Below are 24,494 nucleotides of genomic sequence, written 5' to 3' on the forward strand. Positions count from 1 at the left end.
GTGGCCTATCATCTCTTTCCTTGTGTATACAACCATTAATTATACTTCTTTATATCTATCTGCACAAGCTACTTACTTGAGAACATCTGCACCCACATTTCTGTTTTTTTTATCTATAATTTTGCTAAAATCTTAGTACAACTTCCAGTTTTAACACAACCCCAGTTGTATTTTTTGTTCTTTTTTTGATCTTGATAAATACCCATCTGGTATTTGGGTTTTGATCATAAACGTAAACCCTTGATTACTTCATACCACAAAATCAAGTTTTGTTTTTTCTTGAAAGTGCCTTTCTGGGTGGTAAGAATTTAGAATCTTTTTAGTGTTTTGAAGCATAATTCCATGAAAATTCACTAAAAAAAGTAGTGGGGTTTGTTCATAATTCAAGAGAAAGGGAAAAAGATTGGATTTTTATCCTTTTTTTTTTTTGTGTGTGCGGAGCTTGAAACAAGGGGGGAAATGGTGAATTTGTGCTTGTTGATTTTGACAATTGGGTTTCTTTTATGGTGTCAAAAGCCTGTGAATTCTCAAGTTATTGGTGGTGATAATGATCTTTTAACTCTGATAGCCATTGGAAAGGAGCTAAATTTGCTTGAGTGGGATGAAATTGGGATCAAGAATACATCAAATTACTGTGTATGGCCTCACATTACTTGTAGCTCCAATCAGTCTGTTGAAAAAGTTGTTCTTTCTCATTTAAGTCTTCAAGGTAATCTCACTTTAATATCTGATTTAAAGTCATTAAAGTGGCTAGATTTGTCTTTTAACACCTTTCATGGATCAATTCCTCAAACTTTTGGTAATTTATCTGAGCTTGAGTTTCTTGATTTGTCATACAACAAATTTGATGGTTCAATCCCTATAGAATTAGGCAAACTCAAAAATCTTAAAGCTTTGAACCTTTCAAACAATTTACTCATAGGATCAATACCTAATGAGCTTCAAGGGCTTATAAAGCTGCAAGATTTGCAAATATACACCAATCATTTGAATGGAAGTATACCAACTTGGGTGGGAAATTTGACCAATCTTAGAGTGTTTACAGCTTATGAGAATGAACTAAGCGGTAAAATACCCGAAACTTTAGGGGCATTTTCAGAACTTCAGTTGTTAAACCTTCATTCGAATTATCTCGAAGGATCGATCCCAAAAAGTGTTTTTGCCATGGGAAAGTTAGAGTTTTTAGTTTTGACTCAAAACAAACTCAATGGTAGTTTGCATGAATCTGTAGGAAACTGTAAAGATCTTTCTAGTATTAGAATTGGGGATAATGATCTCACTGGCAATATTCCTAAATCGATCGGTAATCTTAGTAGTCTTACTTATTTTGAAGCCGATAATAACAATCTATCTGGTGAGATTGTTGAAGAGTTTGCACAATGTACTAATTTAACTTTGTTAAATTTGGCTTCTAACGGATTTAGCGGGATTATACCACCCGTTTTTGGCGAAATGATCAATCTACAAGAGCTAATTGTTTCAGGGAATAATCTTTATGGAGAGATTCCAACTTCTGTTTTGAGTAACAAGAATCTTAATAAGATTGATTTAAGTAACAATAGATTCAATGGAAGCATACCTCAAAGTGTTTGTAACTCATCAAGATTACAATACTTGTTGTTGGGTCAAAATTCTTTATTTGGTCAAATCCCAAATGAGATAGGAAATTGTGTAAAGTTGCTAGAGTTACAGCTTGGTGGTAATTATCTCACAGGCACAATCCCTCCCGAAATCGGTAAAATAAAGAACTTGCAGATAGCTTTGAATTTGAGCTTTAATCATCTTCATGGCCCGTTACCTCCCGAATTGGGAAAACTCGACAAGTTGGTTTCTTTGGATCTTTCAAATAATCAACTCACGGGTAATATTCCTTTAGCGTTAAAGGGTATGTTAAGTTTGATTGATGTAAACTTTGCAAATAATCACCTAACGGGTCCTATACCGACATTTGCACCATTTCAAAAGAGCCCGAATTCGAGTTTTTGGAAGAACGAAGATCTTTGTGGGGACCCGTTGAATTCGTTTTGTGGAAATACAGATGGGTCTGAATCGTTTCGTCATAAAGTTTCTTATAGGGTCGTTTTGGTAGTTATTGGGTCGGGTTTATTAGTTTTCATATCTGTTACTATTGTTGTGCTTCTGTTTATGATGAGAGAAAAACAAGAAAAAGTGGCGAAATCGGTTAAAAAAGAAGAGGAAGAAGAAGAAATCGATGATAATAATAAACCGTTAGTAATTCTTGGAAATGTTTTTGTTGAAAATCTTAAACAAGCTATTGACTTTGATGCTGTGGTCAAAGCAACGTTAAAAGATTCGAATAAAATCAGTAGTGGCACGTTTAGTACCATTTACAAAGCTGAAATGCCTTCAGGTTTGACTTTATCGGTCAAACGTCTGAAATCGATTGACAAAACGATACTTCATCAACAAAACAAGATGATTCGAGAGCTTGAAAGACTTAGTAATCTTTGTCATGATAATTTGATGAGACCAATTGGGTTTGCTATTTATGAAGATGTAGCCCTTTTGTTGCATGAGTTTTTACCAAACGGGTCGTTGGCTAAATTTCTACACGAGTCTAGTAAAGAACAGGTGTACAAACCTGATTGGACGATTAGGCTTTCTATAGCTATTGGCGTTGCTGAAGGGTTAGCTTATTTGCATCATCTTGCTATTATTCATCTTGATATTTCTTCCGGGAACATTTTTCTTGATTCCAATTTCAACCCGTTGGTTGGTGAAGTTGAAATTTCGAAGCTTTTGGATCCGACACGTGGGACCGCTAGTATTAGTGCTGTTGCTGGCTCATTCGGTTACATTCCTCCAGGTATTATTTGAATATGTTTCTATTTCTTTCTAGTTTTGCAATAGCATTTAAGAGTCTGTCACTGGAAGCTACATGTGACAAAATGGGTGGGTCAGATTGGTAATTTTGAGTAAGAGTCAAGTGGGTGGTGTGGGTAATGAAAACGGTGAATATTTGGTAAGAATTAAATGGGTAATGGGTCAGTTTGGCTAATTTTGAGAAAGTTCCGAATGGATTGACTTGAAATTCTGGTCAAATGAGGTATTTTAGTATGAGTCAAATGGGCTGGGTTGAGCAGTGTAAATGGGTCAAAAACCAACAGCATAAGCCCCCACAAGTTTTTTTTTTTTTTTTTTTTTTTTTTTTTGGCAAAAATAACGATGACATAAAACAAAGTCTTTTCATCAATAGATTGATGAAAAGACGAACAACGATACAATCGAACCAAAAGCATTCCAAGGCTCGGAAACATCCCTATCACTACACAAAGAGCATAAGCTAACTACGCCCGAGCCCCCACAAGTTTGGCATGCAAAGCATTAGTATGTTTGGGTGAGAGTTAAAAGGGACAACTTGACCCATAACGTATTTCTAAAATTATATTATCTTTTTAATAATAATCTTTATCTTTAGTTTTAAGTAAATGGATTTAAGAGTTTTTATGCATAAACCTGTATAAAGCATTCATATGCAAAATGGGTCAAAACGAGTGGTTGAAAGCTGTACTTCACGGTATCGTTAAACTTACACATTTGTTTATATTGGAAGTTATTGTCAAACTAATAAAATTACTCACATATTATCTGTATATCATTTATCTACTGTGTCTGTAAATGTATGAAACACAATTTTGTGTCGAAACAGAATACGCGTACACAATGCAAGTAACAGCACCAGGAAACGTGTACAGTTTTGGGGTGGTTTTACTTGAGATACTCACAACGCGGGTCCCAGTTGATGAAGAATTCGGCGAAGGTGTAGATTTGGTGAAATGGGTTCAGGGTGCACCCATGAGAGGTGAAACACCCGAGCAGATACTCGATGCGAAACTGAGCACGGTTTCGTTTGGTTGGAGACAAGAAATGTTAGCCGCATTGAGGGTGGCTTTACTCTGCACAGATACGACACCAGCAAAGAGACCGAAGATGAAAAAAGTTGTTGAAATGCTTCAAGAAATTGTTGAAAGTAAGTGAAAAAAGATAGGATGTTTAGATGGTTTTTGTATGATAAAAGTTGTGAGAAATATGGGTTCTTGTATATGTTGTATGAATATGAACTAAAAGAAAAAGGTTGCATACAAGCCCTCTCAGTTGTATCATGGATGTAACTTTTGATTTTCCTACATTAAATATTGAAGAGATTAACCATATCCATTTAGCTGAGTCATTACTGCCCTTTTGAGTGTCCGTGAGGTTTCGAGTTCGAGTCTCACCTGGTGAATGGGGATTTCATAATACAATTTGTTTTGCAGTTGGTTATGGAGTAATTATAATCTCAAGCTGTTCAAAAATTAAAAATAAATAAATAAATAATAAAAAAATATTGAGGAGGTTATGGATGTACGTCTTGTAACATGAACATATTACATAAACCATCTCATCCTTAATACGAAGGCACATTCGATCAAACATAGAATTTGCACTTCTACAACTATTTTATAGTAATCCAATCGTTTTTTCTTCTATAATCTGATCATTCAACATCTAGAGCCAACTATAACCTTAGATTTTGCTACATAATGTCAACTTCTGATCGTTCCACAACTATTAAGACGGAGTCATACTTACCAACTATATCAAATGTATATCTTAATAGAATCCATGATTTAACGTAAATTGTTTAGTGATTTAATCTGTTGAATGTTAAATGTTGAGGAATGAGGAGGTCAAGAACACACTATTAACCCAGTTTCGATTTATAAAAGGGAAACTGGATTAAAAACATGTTTTATTTAAGTTATATAACAAAATACATTTTTTAAATAGAAAAAATAAACAGTAAAAGTACACCAACCTTCATAATTAGAATAGATGCTGCATTGCACGAACCCTAATAATATGATAATGAGGTGGATATCATCCCCAACTTTGTAAATAACTGAAATAGGGTTAAAAATGTCATTTAATTAGAGGGGGTCAAAACGGGCAATAACAGGTTAAGTAGGCCTACAAACACTCCTAGTTAAGAACAAAACATGATGTAAACTAAACTGTGATGTCTACTAACAACGTCCAACCGCTACTACGCATGAAAGAACAAAACATGCTTAACCCGAATATAAAACCAAGGTTTAACAAGAATCGTAATCATAATCTGCCAATCATAAATAGTGTTCAACCATATCTAGTGGATGATTGATTAATTACATACTAGTGCAACAATCTCTTTGGAATACATATATATAGTTATATAATAAGGTTGAACCCGTAAAAAAAAAGGCTAATTATTCAACTTCAATCTTTGTCATGTTGGACAACGATTTTTACCGTATGTGATGCTCGTGGGGTGTTTGATAGAACTCTTAACATCTCTTTCTCTGCATCATTTTTCCGTTCACTAAATCGATAATTTAAGTGTATATTCACCACTTTCAACATTGGTGACCTGGCGAATATCAACTTCAAAAACTCCATATCGTGTATGACGTCATCCAAATGAAGCTCAAGTACCTTCAAATGATCCAACCAAATATCTGAATACTCTGTCGCCGTAAGGGAGTCTATTCCTAATGTCTTTTCAGGATTATCCATACACTACATGAAGCGTGAGTCTTCCTTGTGTTAGTATAATAATACTATAATTTGACATCAGATAAGAAATGATAAAGCAAATTGGATATTTTTAAAATTGATGTTTGTTTACCTCTAACTTAAGTTTCTCCAAGTTTGGCGAACTCCTGATCAAACTAACAGCGAAAGGCAACCCATCGCCCATATAAAATGGCTCATCTAAACGCAAGTAATTGAGGTGGACTAATGGGCCCGGAATCTTTGGTAAGGAAGAGTTGAACTATAGACCAAAATAAAAGTTAATAGAACCAACATAGTTCATCTTTTCCAAGTTAAATTAATTGTATACAAATTATACCCGGCAATTGAGACCCATTCTCTCAAATTTGGGTTAAATTGGTCAAGCTTTCCGGTCAATTGGGTCTTGAAAAAAATTAGGAATGACAATGTAAACCAAAACTTAAAGAAAAAAGTCCAACGAGTTTTTTTCCAACCTATTGGGTCTTGTACAAAATATAAATGAATGGGTCAAAGAGGTATCAAATCCTAAAGTTCAATAAATAGAGACAAGTCTAATGGGTCTTGCGAATGGGTCAAATGGGTTGAGCATAACAAGTTTCGCCCGTTAAGCAATTATGAAACTATTTTATATCAATTATTATGTATATTAATATTTTCTTATATATATAATTAATATTAATATTAATAATAAATAATAATAACTAAAAAAATTAAATAAATGTAAAAAAAAAAATGTAAAAGTATATGCCCTGTTTGGACCTATTTGACCCATTACCCGTTTCGACGTGTTACCTAAACCGACCCAACCTGGCCTGATTGGACCAGTTTAAATTTTCTTACCCGTTTGACCCATGACCCATTTCAACCCAAAACCGTTTTGACCCGTTACCCAAACCGACCCAACCTGACCCGTATTGTGACGATCGCTCCAAATCCATATGGACAATACGTCATTCATTGATTTCATTGCGAGGTATTTGACCTCTATATGATACGTTTTGTAAACATTGCATTCTTTTGAAAAGGCACAGCATAAATGAATATTTAAATCAAAGGTTTTCGACATCTGATGATTTCTACATATAGACAATCACCGTAAATAATAGTTTACAATAGTACTTCCGTTGAAAATGCAGTCAAAATAAGATACATGGTGATGATTTGGTGAATGCAACGTTTCCTTGAAAAATATGCCATGTACGACTCCATGCACATAGCTTGTCTAACATATAAGCAAACAGCGGAAGACTTCTAGGAAACCTGAGAATAAACATGCTAACAAGTGTCAACACAAAGGTTGGTGAATTCATAGTTTTAGTGTTTCACATAATCTGTATATAAAAGTGGATCACAAGATTTCAGTTGTTTCATCCAGAAACGTTTATCAAAAGATTCTACATAACAGAGCACCCTGGTAACTAAGCTTTAACGTTATAATGATAAATACCCCATTCGTTTTAATACACGCAAGCCAACATGTACAATACACGCAAACCAACGTGTACTAAACTCAAATAGCATACGTCTGTTTTATAGTTCAGGCTAGGGTTTCTATACCTGGAACAGACGGGGATGTCAAGCCCTATGGATCCATATACAACTACTCGCGTCCACCAGTTCTTATAACCGGCAGTTACTAGTTACCAAAGTTAAGGGATTTTCGGTTCAAACTCAGTGTAGAATTTAGTATGTACTTGTATCCATTGCGTTTAAAATAAAGTGCATTTATTCTCAGCTCAAAAATATAGATTGCAAAAGCAATTAAAAATGGAGCATATGAAACTTACCTTAGCAGCACATAAAGTTGTTCATCGTAATGTGACCGAAACTAGAAATATCAAATAATCGTAGATCTCAACCTAGAGAACATATGTTGGTCAATAAATGTCTATAAAGCTAGGTCAAGTCATAGTGTATCACAATCCTAATGCTCGAGACCGACATACAAAATTTATCCGTAGTCGTTTCAAAAAGTCAATTTTGACAATAGTTCAACAAAACGAGACGTACCTTATATAAGGATTCATTTACTCGGTTGTTAATATTTAAAAATCCACTTTATCAATCTCGTAAACAAGTTGTTTAAATCTTAATTGCAGATTTAAAAACAATTTCAATTAACGTCAATCATAATTCAGTTGATCATATCTTTTAATCCGTTCATCGAAACTATTCGATATCTAAATGAAAAGTCATTGATTTTTCGTCAGCTTTCCAAAAACATGTATATCATATACCTTTTACCAGTAATATATGTATTTAATTCGTGATTCATTATAAACTGTTTAGCGAATTTTAGCATACAAGCATGTATAAATATATATACTCGAGCACTAGACATGGATACTCAATTAATATATAAAAGATAAAATATGAGTGCTTACGTATCAGTATTGAGATTCAATATTGTAGGAAAGTACGTAGACGTAACGGAGATGATAAACACTAGGTTTGATTCACAAATATACCCCTGAACATTACCCATAACCTCCTTGGCAATAACCCATAATTTCCTTAGCTCTATCCCGCTTGAAATCCATTTTGAAAGTGACATGCTTATAACCTCGTCGTAGTATTTTATGTTTAATACTAATTAATAATATTAATAATAATAAGATTAATAATAATATTAATCTTAATAATAATAATAATAATAATAATAATAATAATAATAATAATAATAATAATAATAATAATAATAATAATATAAATTTAAATATAAATATGGAAAGCAGAGAGATAGATATGAATTGAATTCGATCACTGGCTTCGCGTTTTATACTATCTGACTTGTCCCAGCCCACCATGCGATCACATGGTTTTTGGGCATCAAGGCCATGCGATCGCATGGCCCTCTGATCCAGCTCACATTGTTTTAACTTTTTGTTTGTCGACATAATTTAATAATAATATATATAATATATATAATTTAAATTAATTAATTATATATTATATTTTAATCCCGTGCGTAGTGGACTTGTAATTTTTGTTCCGATAAGTTGTACGTCATCACGCGACTTATGTCTCGGTTCCGGTTTTTCGAATGTCCCTTCGTACGCTGAGAAAACTTGTACATTATATTTTGGGACACGTACCTTAGTCAAAATATAGCCTTAAATTATCCCTAAATTATATCACTCGAAATATAACTTATACATTTGAGTGTTTTGGTCATTTACTTATATAAATCATCTTCTCGTAGTATATACATATACATATATACATTTTCATTTTAAAATAGTGTTTTACTGTAGCAAAGTTACTGTAGCAAGTTTTTTTACTGTTGCAAATAGTGATTTTCGAAAACACTGTAGCTTTTCGGGTACTGTAGCAATTCGAAAATACTGTAGCAAATTAGTGTTTTGCTGGTTTATCTTAAACGTTTTAGTTAACTTATCTAAATATCAATCAGATAATCAAACCAATAAGTTTATTGCACAGTATCATTTTCATAACACTTTATTACGTTTTCAAGTTATAGTATATATATGTATCTATTTACATATAATTGTTCGCGAATCGTTGAGAACAATTGAAGGGTATTTGAATAGTTTAAAATTTTGAGATTCAACTTCATAGACTTTGCTTATCGTGTCTGAAACGTTAAAGATTAAGTTTAAATTTGGTCAGAAATTTCCGGGTCACCACACGTATGCCAGGTATAATACAAATATATTACCTGATGAAAATACTCAGAGTCACTGCTAAGATAAAGCTCTTCAATTGCTGGCATATATCCAATTAGTTGACACATGAAAGCACGACTAAACACAGGACTAAAATCCCCCTCACTGATATTAATCTGCAACAACTTACAAATTTTAGATGATTTACAAAAGCCTATGTGGATTAACATTAAAAATTCTAGTAATAACTTACCATAGTAAACCTCTTGAGTAATGGCGATTTTGATACAACATGTAGAATCAGTTCTTTAGAGCTGATTACACAATCCATGACTAAGCTTTTAAGCTTCCCAAATCCATTAACTGCTGTTGTTTGATGGTCAAGAATACAACGTTCGAGATAGAGATCAGTCAACTGACAGAATGAGAATATAGATGAGGGTAACTCATATGTACTGATTACATCAGCATTCAAAATAAGTCTCAATTTCTTGACAGTGTTCATCCTCGACAAATAAGCTATAATTTGGTCGATTTCAACACATTCTTTATCTCCATCCCGTATCGAAAGGGAGAACTCGAGTATTGAACCCGAGTGCATTAACAGAACGTCTTTTATAGCACGAAAAAGTTTACGCCTCCTGATCAACTCCCTTTCAGTAAATGCTACGTCTTCTTCTTCTTCATCGGACATATCTTCGTCATCAAACTCAAGTATAGGAATTTGGGTCCAATTGTATCTCCACTTTTTTGAAAGGACGCTTGTCCTTACTGCATCTCTTATAGGTACAAGACAGAGAATATTTTCTATTATGTTTTGAGGAAGGCCGCTGATTATATCCGAACACGAACGTTTGCCTTTATCTTAGACGAATGTTTGCTTTTCATCTTAGACTAGTACTAAATGATGCTGTAAAACAAATCATAGTAAAAATCAATAGAAAATTGTGTTTAACACAAAATAAACAAAATTGAACACTTAATGAACAAGTAATTTATAAATCAGGCATTTGCAAAATTAGAGAAGACATTATGGTACCAACAGACAATTCATACATGAAAATCAGTTCTGCTAAGGCGTGTTCTCAAGGCTTCTAGTAGCACTAGCAAGTAGTAACTAGGTTGATTACACCGGTAGATTCAACTGCATTAAGTAAATTCAAGGGTTTAGTGCTTGGTCTTATGAATCGCCACACACACTCTCGTTCTATTTTAATTTGCTGACCAGGTTGTGTTAAAAGTGTTTTATCACTTATTTATATAATTGAAGTTTTAACCCTGCCCAACTTTAATACTTGCACCATAGGTCCTTTTTCTTACAAGACAAAATTTCATTCCTCGTCCCCGAACTTTACATCAACTTTGACTCCCTGTCATTTTTCTTTTTTTTGTGCATCCCTCGTCCCTAATGTATCATAAATATACATCCCTCGTCCTCCCGTCTATTTTCTGTTTATTGTGCCGTTACCCTCCTATCACGTGCAGAGCATGTGGGGGTAAAAAGGTCATTAAACTACAAAGGACGAGGAGCGTAATTATGTCTTCTTCTTCAATATTCAATATAGTCCCAAAATCATAAATCATAAACCCTAATAAAATCAAATCCATTCCTCTTCTTCCTCTTCATCTCCATTTTATCAATTTGTTTTATCTTTAATTTTCCCAATTCAACATATCACACAATCCATATATCTATATACATATTCTTATTATATTATTATCAGAGATTATAACACAAAATCAAATTTCAATGTCATAAACATAAAGAATCAAGAATAAAAAATTATAGCACAGATTAATGGGCAGACGGAGATATAGATTTATTGATCTCCATGGTACATATATCTTTTGAGAGATTTGTGGTCTTTACCTTTTTAGTCGTTGTATGTAGGTTTGAAGCATAGTATACCATCACCATAAAAAAGCTTTCATATTTTAAGGAAATTGCTTTAGTGTTCGGCACCATTACAACAACAAAATTAACCTATCACCTAATCATTTCCAAACATCACCATGGAACCCAACTCATCAAACCTCACATCATATTCATTTTTCTTCCATCAGATAAAAATCAAACGAATAAACCCTTGTCAAAGCTATGTGACCGGAATCGAATGTCAGATCTGAAAATGTTGGACGATGGTTGCTTCAAATCTGAAGAGGAAAAAGAGGAATGAATTTGATTTTATTATGGTTTATGATTTATGATTTTGTGAGTATATTGAATATTGAAGAAGAAGACATAATTACGCTCCTCGTCCCTATAGTTTTATGACCTTTTTACCCCCACATGCTCTGCACGTGATAGGAGGGTAACGGCGAAATAGACAGAAAATAGACGGGAGGACTAGGGATGTATATTTATGATACATTAGGGATGAGGGATGCACACACAAAAAAAAAAGAACAGGGAGTCAAAGTTGATGTAAAAGTTCAGAGATGAGGAATGAAATAAAAATGATTCTTTTTCTAACAATTGTTAAATTAACTAACAACATCAACCATACAATATTACCTTAAATAAAAATGGACTGTTGTCAATTCGACCAAGTAGTCAATATGGCCAAATTTTTTTTTTTTTTTTCCTTCTAAAAGACAAACTCACATACACCCTTACACGAATTAACCACGAAATTTATATACAAAATGTCATAAGCAAGACTTGAACCCTCAACCTCTTGATTTGAAGAGCCACATCGATACAACTGGGCCGAAGGCCCTTTGGTATGTGGCCAACCTTATAAATTGACGAAACTCTCTCAATACTAAAACGAGCTCTTACGTAGTAGATAAATAATCACCATGTCTACACTTGACATAAAAAGTATTACAAGAAACCATCACATTTTATTCGAAAAAGCTTAATTATGAAACTACCATCACATCTGATATATTACAAGTAGTTATGTTTTTTTTGTGAAGGGGCAAAATCAAACACCTTGAGTCTTGTTATCCCCACTTGAGGAGGGTACGGATATAAGTTTTGTCCTTCTGAGATAAACTTTCTCTAAGATTACACACATTATATCAAATACATAAATAGAATATAACCCACAAAAGTTACATATGAGAAATCTTATACATGTTGCACCTTAAATGGTGGATCTTTGATCTCCAAAAGTACAATGTTTACATTCACCTTCAAGGGTAAAAAAGAATACTTAATCCTTCAATTAATTACACATCAATGTTCTAAATAGAAGGAAACTCTCAAAACGCTTAAAAAATTAGACCTTTAGGCCATTACTGTTCCTGACAAACACTACATCTATACATGATTCTTTACATTGGTAAAAAAAAGATTTAAAGAATGGCAAAAGGGGATAAATTGAATGAATGAACTATATGGAGAAAAGTAACCAAAATAAGAAAATCCCGATTCGATCACAAGTAAGCATCATCTTTAAGTTTCCGGACTGACATTTGAAACCATATCATTTGTTCGATTTTTTAGCATGTTGAGGGCACAAGATTGGCATAATATTGTGATTCTAAAAGATTAATATCTAGCAGCTTTTAAGAAGTTATCGTATGGACTTGATGCAGGTAACCTGAATGATTGAGGTACATTTTGGTATTGTGTTGCACACGATGTACGATTTTGTCCGTTTATAACAGGAGGCGAGTTTTGTTCTAGGAATGGATGGCCCGCTTTCTGAAGATGTAAACAGAAGACGTTCGAATATCAGTATATATCTATAGAGTAAACACGATATTGCAGTATTTTATCCCATGAAAATTGCAATGTTCAATACCGAACCAAATCCAAACCAGTTAATACCAAACCGGTTGAAAAACGGTTTTCGGATCGATTAAAATCGAAACCGAATTCAATATACGATTTCCGGTTTAACTTTTTCAAATTCAAATCCAAACCAGTTAACACCAAACCGATTGAAAAACGGTTTTCGGATCGATTAAAATCGAAACTAAATTCAATATACGATTTCCGGTTTAACTTTTTAAATTCGGAAAAACTGAAAATCGAATTTAAAACCAAATTCTACGTAATTAGGATTTTGCTAACGACGGCCGTTACGGTTGTCGTTAAAGCGCTTTAAACAATTGTACTTAGTGGTTATTTATTAATATAGTGGTGTTTACATGAATGTAGACTATTTAAAGCGTGTTAACGACAACACTTAGGGCCGACGTTAGCAAAATCCACCTAATAATAATCTTTTTATGAATATAGTAATACTAATATATATATATATATATATATATATATATATATATATATATATATATATATATATATATATATATATGTGCGATTTTTCTCGGTTAAAGAAAATTTAATAATTTAGCGTTTTGAAAGTGTTTTAAAACAGGACAAACCAAACCGATTAAACCGAACAAACCGGAAACGGAACCGATAAACACCCCTAAGAATGGCTATGCTAATATAGTAATATGTAATTAGGTGTGTTAAAGAAAGACTATACCGATTGGTAGCTCGTGTCCATTTGGTGCTTGTCGTTTTCACCATCTTTATGGTTTGGTCTTTGTATACTCATAAGATTTGACATTTGCATCCGTTTTCCATTTACTAAAGCCTCACATTGATTAGTCATTTCTTTGTACGAAATCTCGGGCGTTACACTTATAGACATTCTTCCAACTTGTTGTGCCGAGTCAAAGACCTGCGCACGACAAGGTAATAAACAAATTCATATAAACGGTTATGTATAATAATTTGTCACATGAGTATTAACTTTTAGAATTACATGTCTAAAATTACTCATATGAGTATTAACTTGTATAGTGTGTGTCTAACTTCAATATTTTCTATAGTATGCATTAACGTCTTTGCTAACTAGTGAAACTAGTGACGTGGCACATGTTTTGATGATGTGACAACCTATATGGCTTCCACGTCATCAAAACTTACCGGTTTCCTAACAAATGAGAGACCCGATTCATACAATAGCAGTAATCAAAATTTTTATACATACAACAGAACCACATAGATTTTCTGACACAACCTTAATTATTGGGCAATGATAATTCCACCATCATTTTTTTTTATAAATCCACCACATGCGTACATTAATAAGTTGTACAGTACAACTTGTTTAGGCACATATGTGGTGAATCTATCAAAAATGATGGTGGACCTTATTATTACTTTTTCATGCTGACTTTAAATGAAAGAAGTAAGCACATAAATGAAACTGGATGAAACATTTTATACATATCTTAATATATATTGTGAAAAGTCTTTTCATGAACATTGTTGTTTCATGTTAACAATATATGTATAAGCAGAAGTTTTATTTTTATTTTTATTTATTTTTTTTTTTTGACCAAAAGACTTACCGATTCTAACAATTGATTGACACTCAAGAGATCAGGTGTCTCGGCATTTGCAATCGAAAGACGATTTGTGCTATCAAACGGATCTCCATCAGAATCATCATCGTCAAAAAGAAGTGGAGCATCCTGAACATAATCAGCATCACCTTTTAATAATATTTATTTATTTATTTATAATTTATTATATTATTTACTAGTTGTATATAGTATGTATCATGATAATGAAATTGAGAAAATGTGAAAATATTTTACCTCCTCTGTAAATTTACGGTCTTCAAAATTCTTTTGTGGTATATTTACAGAAGGGGACCCACCGGGACACACATCATCATCAGGCACAAATCTGTTTAGCAATTGCTCCTTGATGCTGGATATTTCAGACTGCACACACAAAATATATAGTTCAATCATCACCCGACCCGCTCATTTTGACATTAACCATTTTTCATCTGTTTTACTTGAATTATAATATCTATATGCATGATAAATTTGTTAACCTCGGAAACAGATTCCAAGTGCTTTACGATCGTAGAAGCCAACGATTCCATCGATTGATCCTCGGTGAACTTTACATCTGAAAGAGATTTTAAAGCAGACCGATCGTCTTCCTTAGAACCGAAACTGATATTACCCGATCCAGGTCCAACGGTTAGCTTACAATCTTCAATTAGGCACAAATATGGATCCACCTGGTACCGTAAAGCAAACCAAAACACTTATTGGTTAAGATCTTATATACAAAAATAAATGTGTATCTATAGGATAAGTTATGATGAGTAGATTATACATATCGATCCCTACCATCTTATTCGCAAGTGTTGCCTTTGCAATGGGAACAAGAGGAACGATACTAAACGCTTTCCCAGAAACAATAATCATAGTAGTTGCCAACGTGTAAAGAGACCGTCTACGTGACGGTGGCAGTTGTCCTGCAATGACAAAATCTGATTTACTCAGTCAAAACCAGTCAAAGTCAATATTGGTCAACATTTTAATATGAATTTGAATTTAAATTAGAATAATATAGTTTTTGAACAAATGAAAATTATATTTATGTTTCTAGACAAGTATGTTAATGTTTTTGTTTATAATTATGGATTATTTGTATACACATAATTTTGAACTTTATTATTTAAGTGTATAAAAAGTCCCCGAGTTGCCAATTACTCCCTCAAAAGTACTAACCGAGTACTCCCCAAGTAGCGATTTTTGCGACCTTGGTAGCAATATTGACAAATTATAATGTCTCTAACAGACTAAAATTGATAATACTATGCATATTTTGAGTTATATATCTAAGAACATACCTCCTTCAGCAAGAGAAATATCAAGCAACGAAAATGCAAGCTGAAAACTTCGAACAAGTGCCTCTCGTCCTGAATTCTGCACAATTTCAAGAATCAGTAACTAAATAACAATGAAACATGGAACGTAATATCTTTGAATGGTGTTACATGTGACTTGTTCAACCCATTTTCGATTCCATTTGATTCGTTTGAGATAAAACATAGCCCGTAACGACTAGTTCATAAGTAGGTCGAAATCAGGGTGTGCATATCGCGGGAAATACCGAGGAACCAAACTGATAATGACGAACCGAACCGAGATATTTCGATCTGGTCATAAGTCCACGTTTTGCCAGATTATCGGTCTTTGGTTCTGACCGGACCCGAAAATCACACCAAAAATAACCGACCCGACCCGAAAATATATGGTCCGGTCCTCTGTCCGACTTGACTTTCTGTTACGAATTAGGACTCGAGACAGAACCAAACCGAACTAGGTTGGTCCGGTTCTGTACCATGCACACTCCCGGTCGAAATTGCCAACACACGAAAAGGTATTACCTTTGCTCGAGAGAATAAGAGCACCAAACTGTAGGTATGAGCAATTGCTTCATAATTTCCGGGTAAGTTTTCAGGCGAGATCGATTGTGCCCAAATTGACGATAGAAGTAGTGATATTTGATGAGAACTGAGCCTAAGTGTAACTGCCTCCTGAGTTTTGAGATAAAAAATTAGTATTTTTCCAAAAAAAAACAGAAAACAAACAAATTATTAATCAGAGTAATGATATTAATCACCCTAATTCTTGACCAAAGATCAAATCTTTATGACAAGGGTGCAAGAGAAAAAAAGTACCGGGTCCTTGTTTAAAGCATTTGCAGGATTTGTATCTATTTTTATTGAATAAGTTCTGCTATAACTCGACTTCATTCTGTTAAACACCCCACTATTGTTTGACCTTTGTTGACTGGCGTTATTGGCCATTAAAGGCCCGCCCTTTTTCATCTTCCCAAATAAGGCAGCTGAAGAAGAAAAAACCGAGACCGTTCTTGATAGTGACCTTGGAACTGCAGATTTATTTGGATCAGCGCCAGCTGGCACAAGGGTTGAAGTCCGAGGGCAAACAGAAGAAGGCACAAGTACAACAGAAAATATTCGGTGGGCCCCGACTCGGGTTTCGTGATCTGGATGGATCATGGCAGGAAGCAACTGATGAAATAACGCTTCTGGAAATGCCTACACAAGAAACTTTTTATTATAATTTCGGTAACACAATCGAATTTCATGCATATAAAAATTATGATAGACATGGGCTCATTGCATAAAAAAAAAAGGTGATAGAGTTTGGCCCAACTTTTATCAAAGTTTCGTCTCTTTCAAAGTTTCGAACTTTTTTACTTCTTTTTTTTTTTAAAATTATAATGCATTTAATTTGTGCTTACAATAAATTTATTAACTTAACTATGGGTAGAAATGAAAATAAACTATCACCTTTCAAAACTGATTTCGTTTTACTTAATATACACATAAATCAAGTTACTAAAATTGCCTAAAATGCCATTGGTTATCAGCCCATAATATTAGATATATGTATATGTATGTGTCATTACCTTATTGTTGTATGCCATATTCGGTAACGAAGCTACAATTTGAGCGGTTCGATAAACAGCAGCAACTGTAGTTCGTGCTATAACCGTAATATTCGATATATTTTCCAACATTCCAGCCATTATGTCAAATATTGGACTCGCATCACCAACCTGTTTCACCAAAATTGACTCAAAACACAATAAAAATAACTAAAAAAGTAGACTTCCTCGACTCCAGAAAAAAAACAGACCTTAGAGGATAACTCCACAAGGCACTCATCGACAACTTCATGAAACCTTTTGTTCCAATTGGTGACATCAGCGCCCAAGTCAGCATCATCTAGTGCCAGGTGTACACTTTTTCTAAGATGTCTAATGATATCAGTTATAGCTCCAACTATTGCAACTGAAGAATCGGTCTTTGTTTCGTGCGCAAGTGACGTTGTAACTTCGATAATGTCAAGTTGCATTTCAGGTTTATTGAGTACATTTTTGTGATCAAGATGCTTAACAAGTACGGAAAGCAAAAAATGTGTATTTTGACCTGAAAAATAATCAGCAAACAACGTACAATCCGTAAATTATTAAGATCCACTTCTATTCTACAAAAATCACACAGTTTAAGAAAAAGTGACTGTCACATGTACTTTTTTTTTTAACTTTCGAGTTTTACCCTTGCTTCTTATCCACTTCTTTGTTTTACATGCATAAAGCAAGAGCATAAAAGAACTTTACCTTATTATTCTTATCTATTTATGAAAGTGGACAATTAACAAAAAAAAATTAGTGGACAATAAATATGGAGTTATAAGCTATAAATATTAGAAATTTAATATTGAATACCAGATTCATCCATAATAATCTGCATGTACGTGAGAACCGGGTAAGCAACCCCTTGTGACGCACGCCATAAATTCTCGGAATCAAAATGACGAAATAAAGATTCGAGAACACGGCGCATAGTTGTAGCTTCCTGACCCAAATTAGCCATGTTTTGAAGACACACACGGGACCAAAAGCTAGGTTTTTTAGCATCAACACTACAAAAAGGATAAAAATTATAACATATAGATTAACATATAAGCATCCTCAAAGACGGGAACTTACGCCGACACATTAAGTTCGCCTTTCTCATTTACAATTGTATTCCAGGGTGGAATTTTCATCAAAGCCTCTGATGAAGAGACGTGATGTTCGTTTTGCAAAACGTCTTGTACAAATCGATTTTGATTCGGGTCGCCTGACTCCTTACTCAAAGATCCATAATTTTCCAAAACTACAGAAACAATCTATGCCATAGAAAAAGAAATATATTAGAAATAAATACTAACATCTAAAAAATATTTCATATGTGTGTGTGTGTGTGTGTGTGTGTGTGTGTGTGTATAAATATATTATTTCTACAATGAAAAGATACAAATGTACTGGCTAGTAAAGAAACAGGAGGTGTTTATGCTTACATTGTCAAACTCTGATGATATATGGGAATATCTACCCATGAACCAAACCTACAAACGTAAAAGGATTTATTTTTAAACATAAAAAAGTTAATTTGTATATAAATCATAATGATATTTCAGGCAATAGTGATAATACCATTGAAGAGAGAGCTTGCAAGCCAGCAGAACGTAGTGGCTCGACTCTTTCATCCTCACCAACTTCTTGAGATAATTGACAAAGTTGCGGAATAAATCCTTCCAAGTTAAAAATGTACGTTCCATCTTTCTGGAAAAAAAAGTCAAAAATACAAAGTCAAAGATTGTTTGGCATCCTATAATAAGAACCATCAACAAAAACCAACCTGACAATTTACGAAGTCAAAGATTGTTTGGCATCCTATAATAAGCATTTCGTCGTGTCTTGTCTCATCCAGGAGAGTTTGAATGATACTTAACAAACTATTTGCAAAAAGCGGCCTGCCAATGAAACATATGATATTATATTATCATGTATAAGGGTTTTAATAAAGTTAACATTGTAAAAAAACCTTGAAGATTAATGTAGTATGATCGAACTACTCACATCTGATCCTTGCATGAAATCAACAATTTTCTGTAAATACACATAACAATCTTTGCAGCCCGAAAATTCTCATTTCTTAATTCCTTGTAATAACGTTGCTCAAGAGAACTTGTGATCTGGAGTAAACATTTGACTACACTATTATTACAAACATGTTAACCTAACAACAATAGTATCAATTACATCAGATAACCAAAACGGACCTTCGGGACACGTAAAGGGTTTCTTCCAGCATATTCACACAGCTTCCCGATCTTCCTTTCATTCACTTCTTCACCCTTTTTCAAGATCAAATACAAAATATGTTACATAAGAACAGTGTAAATGAATAAGATGAGAATATATACAAGGCAAGCCCTTTTTCCCAATCTTCTTTATATTGTGAAATCTTATGAACGAGCTTTTCAGTTTTCACAACAATCATTACATAGACAACGACAACTTTTGGGCCTGTTTACTTTCCACTTAATGATGTGTTTCTGTACGGCTCTTAATTCAGGAAGTAAAATTGTTGTTTCTTTGTTCTGCCACTTAATTTGAAAAGTTGGTATGTTTCTGGGAAACATAGAATCATACAGCCCTCCCCATTAAGAGGCAAATGGAAACAGAGGCAAATTCAGAAAAGAAGTAAACAGCCACAAGTGACATTGTCAATTGCTCTCAAAAGTAAAATCTTAGTTTAATAATCCGATTTTCAAAACTGTGCCCAGCCAGCCTATCCTAGATCGGACACTTATCAACGATCGATATGTATGCAATTGAATCTAAACAAAATACAAAGATCAACAACTCACATGCTAACATCATCTAAAACTTGAAGAATTACTAAAATTACTAACCGGATTTCTCGGAAATATATCTGAGATCAGCTTCTTGTACCGCTTAACGGGCTGTCTAGATCTTGTTGTCAATGCAGGGCAAAAGAAACAAAGGCTTCCACAAGCTGGCAAGACTTGCCTCGATACTAACCCGGAAACCGCACTCATTTCGTATACTACGAATTTTACCTACTTTGATCAGTAACTCAACAAATTTCTCTTCAACAATGTAAGTTAAGCTTTCTTTCCTTCTTAATTTCCAACATTATGATCACACAAGGAAATAAAAAACAACCGAATTCGACCAGCCTACAACAAACAACAAAACAGTTTAACATTAATCCTACCTCCTAAACCCCAATCACAGCAAAAAAAATCATTAATTTAGAGCCTTCAATTTCATTCACACATTTTATCAAACATATGGTCTACATGAGTACCCCCATCAATGATTCATTTCAGTTTGATCCTAAATTCGAACCAAGATCGAATTTTTATGATGATTTAATCAAAAGGGTAACAGAATTTGCAATCAAACGATCAAAATTCAATTAAAAATTCAATCTTTTTTATTATTTACCTTCAAGTTCGATGCTTGTAAGAGCATTGTCGCTGGAAGGCTGGGGGTTTTTTGTAATCGGGTTATAGATTCTTCAACAAAACGTATCAAATCTCCAATTTTTGCTCCAAATTTAAAATCCCCTTTTCTCTCTTGCCGTTTATGTTCTTGTTTGTTTCTATGATTTACTTTTATTTAAACGATATTCGTCGGTTTGCCTAACAATATTTTAAATAATTATTCTTTGATTAAATTCGTAAGTAATTTATTTATAAAAAATTCTACAAAAATGAAATAAAATGGGTTTGTTTTTTTCATTATGTTATAATCATGCCACCCGGTGAAGACGGTATGATTTCGTGGGACCCACATCGGGTATGCACGTTAGCTGTTTTTAAAGTTCTTTTTCAACTTGAAATTATTTTGACCGTTATTTAGGAGCCGGCTTAGACAGCCAGGTCAATCCTATAGTTGTTGATTTTTTTTCTCCGTTTTTATCACATAATCACCATTTTTTTCATTTATTTGTAATTGCGCAAAAAGAAAATTTGATAATGGATAGTGTTCATGCTTTGAAAGTCATTTTTGACGATATATATGAAATAGTCCACTAGATAACATAAAACTTTCAGAGCTTCATAGGGAAGTCCGACCTTTGTTTTACTTATCGATGATCGTATCGGTGATCAGGAAAGTCTTTGAGTTGCGATAAAACAGTCATATGATGTTTTTGATAAAATTGAATCATTTAGCGTTGAAGTTTTTATAAACTGAATGATTTAATTGAAGTTGTTTTTAAATGAAAATAGTCTGTTTGATAATCTATTTGAGCGTATAATGTGAATGATGTAAGATTACCTTATAATCTTTGACATGAATAAAAAGTGCAAACTAGTTGTTTAATAAGTGTTCTTTATGTAATTTAAAGAGAATATTACATAAAATCTATGTACATAATGGTAAAGATGGAATTCCAGCTCTGAACAGTCCAGCAGTGAATGCTAAACCATTCACAATCATCCTGTCATTCAGACATCAGAAACAAACGCGATAAATGACAAATGGCTCAACAATCATTACATTAAGATGTAAAAAAACTCACTATAAGCGGCAAATCTATTAGGAACTTCAAAAGGGTCTTAAATGAACTATTTTATTATATTTAATGGTTGTTTACTTTTATAAAGCATAAATTCTAAAACATATTAAGATCCTCATTAAATTTAGTATTGTTATAATTCGAAAGATATTTTGTAAAGGTTAATTTTAATAGTAAATTATCACATGATAGCTCAGTGGTTGAGGTCTGAATTCCTTGAAAGAGGTCTTAAGTTCGAATCTTCTACGAATATTTTGTGATGACCACAGATGAGTTGGAAATAGCCAAAGAGGAATCATGCTGCGCCGCGCGACTATGAGGTCAGATTACTTGTCGTAGCTCTAACAGAGAAAAACCTTCTACCTTTTGCCCTTTTTAATTTTAAAAGTAAAGGTGTCACTAGATTGTTTACATCATATCACTCACATATCTTACTTTCATGAGATTGTATACTGTTGTTGTATATGAAACCTTTGATCAGGAGTGTTCATTCATACAATCACACTATGAAATGTCATAATTATAGAATTATCATTTTCAACCATTAGAGCTACCCGCTTGAAAGCTGACACTAAGACCACTCTCAACCATGACATGTTTCTTAAAAATGACTGAACTCCACGTCAGCGACACATCAACTCTTTTATAGAAAAATTGAAAATGAATGAACACTATCAACCATGACTCACCAGTAGATCTTCATGATTCGAATAAATAAACTACATTTGTTATTATTAGGGTTTCACATAGTTTGAGATTAAACTGTTTATATGAAAATACATGTAAACTTACCGTTTATCATAAAATAGATCTTGAATATAATATTTTTTAAAGATGAATTGTGACCGAACATAAACCTTATACATTTACCCGTTATACATTTACCCGAATTAAGTATTGTGATGCTAATAACAGGTTCACTTTAGTGAAAGCATTGCTTTTTATTCTCTAACTTGAGATGAATGTTAACCTTTAAATAATCTCTCTCTATTTGAAAAATGGCATAAAATAGATATGAGCGATTACATGAACCTTAAAAATGAATGTCTCCTTCCATGACATTTGGGATTTGGGATTCATTGACTAAAAGAACTTTGGATAACTAAACATTTGGAGTTCATTCTTAAAACGACAAACATTTGAGGTTCATGTTGAATTTTTGATGATCCGACAAAAATATTGATCACCGACAGGCAACATATGACCTATTCAATGATAAATTTCAAGTTTAGTAACTTGAGAGGGAGTACCTAAAACAGAACAATTACTAAAAGAATTAATACGAAGTATTATTTTATTTTAAAGTTACCTTTATTTTAACATAAATATATAATATAATATATATATATATATAATATAATATATAATATATATTTAACACAAATATTTAATGTTCACTCAACTATAAAATGTTTCCATCACATACGTGAAATTTGAATTATGCATTTATACATAAAAGTACTTTATCCATAGTTAATGAAAGTCAGGATTACATTCAGAACTTATCCAAGTGTTTGAAGGTCCATATGCTCAACTTATAAAGAATACAAGAGGTTAGTGATTCAAGATCATATAAGCAAGATAAATCAGAGTTCACTATCTTCGATATCATTCAGACCTTAGATTCATGTGTTTACGACGTCATTAAGTTTTAACAAACAACCTTACCTGTACCAACAAATATTTTATAAATAGAGTACGTTTCCCGGTGAGATCAATTAGATTTACTTGAATGTACGCGGCCTAACCAAGTTATCCGAGCAATTAAATTTACTTGAATGTACACGACCTAACCAGTCCTGTAACCATTACTGACCCTTTCCCTAGCCACCCCAAGATGTATTCGCTACCCGAAACATTGTGAGAATATCAGCATGCTAACCATGTGATGGTTGAACCTGAAGATATTGAGTATGATCTAGTATTTCAACTCAAACGCGGCTCAGGCTGCAGATGGGTCTGGTGAGCCAACAACCCAACTCAAGTCAACTCAAAATTGCTTATTGAAAGGTCCATGATGCAACTGAGGCTGAAATACAAGCCGCTTCCGAATTGGTCGATGCCCATAAGTTCATTAGTTACATATTACTATAACTAATGCTAGATATAGTAGTAAAGATGCAGATTTTTGACCCATCTGCTTATGGACTCGCAGATTTAAGTTATAGATTACCTCAAACGGGTCACATACAGAAAAAAAAGGAGAAATGGGAACAAGTCATTCAAACTCATCAGTTGTCAACTATAAGGGTGCATATGTAATGGGCACATAAGCTAGGTCCCCTAAATTTCTTAAAAAAAAAGAAGGCATCATCAAAATCAAAATGTATATATACAAGATCGATGCAGACTCATTTTCCCAAAGAATCTAACAACGTAGTTGCTTGCCTTGCACCAAATTGTAAACCAATGTGATCATAGCTTTTCATCGAAAATCAAACACAAACAACTGAATATTTAAACAAAGTTCACAACAAACTCAGCTAGGCTCACGGAACAACATATTTTAAGAAAAGAAAAAAAGATAACAAATGTGTTGAAATTGGATTTTAGAGCCCGGAATCCATTTACAATTCAATTTAACAGCAAAATATGTATATAAAGAATGGATTACAAAGAG

General features: G+C 33.4%; 2 protein-coding genes across 2 annotated transcripts; one reads left to right on the forward strand and one right to left on the reverse strand.

Moving 5' to 3' along the window:
• LOC139876615 (leucine-rich repeat receptor-like tyrosine-protein kinase PXC3) lies at positions 1–4,181 on the forward strand. Its single transcript, XM_071863959.1, has 2 exons — positions 1–2,827; positions 3,671–4,181. The coding sequence occupies exons 1-2, from the start codon at positions 460–462 to the stop codon at positions 3,997–3,999; spliced, it is 2,697 nt and encodes an 898-aa protein (XP_071720060.1). The 5' UTR covers positions 1–459; the 3' UTR covers positions 4,000–4,181.
• An 8,223-nt stretch (positions 4,182–12,404) lies between these two features.
• On the reverse strand, positions 12,405–20,487 carry LOC139877074 (protein SEMI-ROLLED LEAF 2). The gene is made up of 19 exons (XM_071864483.1): positions 20,238–20,487; positions 19,602–19,676; positions 19,399–19,514; positions 19,178–19,292; positions 18,973–19,101; positions 18,837–18,884; positions 18,484–18,665; positions 18,220–18,416; positions 17,628–17,920; positions 17,398–17,547; positions 16,643–17,023; positions 16,349–16,498; positions 15,809–15,884; positions 15,303–15,430; positions 14,999–15,190; positions 14,754–14,882; positions 14,505–14,627; positions 13,631–13,828; positions 12,405–12,837 (listed from the first exon to the last, which is right to left on the reverse strand). Exons 1-19 carry the CDS (start codon positions 20,382–20,384, stop codon positions 12,682–12,684), a joined length of 2,985 nt encoding a protein of 994 aa, XP_071720584.1. The 5' UTR covers positions 20,385–20,487; the 3' UTR covers positions 12,405–12,681.
• Positions 20,488–24,494: the final 4,007 nt, after the last annotated feature.

The sequence above is a fragment of the Rutidosis leptorrhynchoides genome, chromosome 11 (genome assembly GCF_046630445.1).
Source record: "Rutidosis leptorrhynchoides isolate AG116_Rl617_1_P2 chromosome 11, CSIRO_AGI_Rlap_v1, whole genome shotgun sequence".
NCBI classification, from domain to species: Eukaryota; Viridiplantae; Streptophyta; class Magnoliopsida; order Asterales; family Asteraceae; genus Rutidosis; species Rutidosis leptorrhynchoides.

Excerpts from the sequence above, each read along its gene's own strand:
- LOC139877074 (XM_071864483.1), bottom strand. The coding sequence starts at position 20,384 with ATGAGTGCGGTTTCCGGGTTAGTATCGAGGCAAGTCTTGCCAGCTTGT. Across the intron at positions 15,191-15,302 it reads CAACACTTGCGAATAAGATG|GTGGATCCATATTTGTGCCT; the intron begins GTAGGGATCGAT and ends TTACGGTACCAG. Across the intron at positions 13,829-14,504 it reads TCAATCAATTGTTAGAATCG|GTCTTTGACTCGGCACAACA; the intron begins GTAAGTCTTTTG and ends TGTCGTGCGCAG.
- LOC139876615 (XM_071863959.1), top strand. The coding sequence starts at position 460 with ATGGTGAATTTGTGCTTGTTGATTTTGACAATTGGGTTTCTTTTATGG. Across the intron at positions 2,828-3,670 it reads ATTCGGTTACATTCCTCCAG|AATACGCGTACACAATGCAA; the intron begins GTATTATTTGAA and ends GTGTCGAAACAG.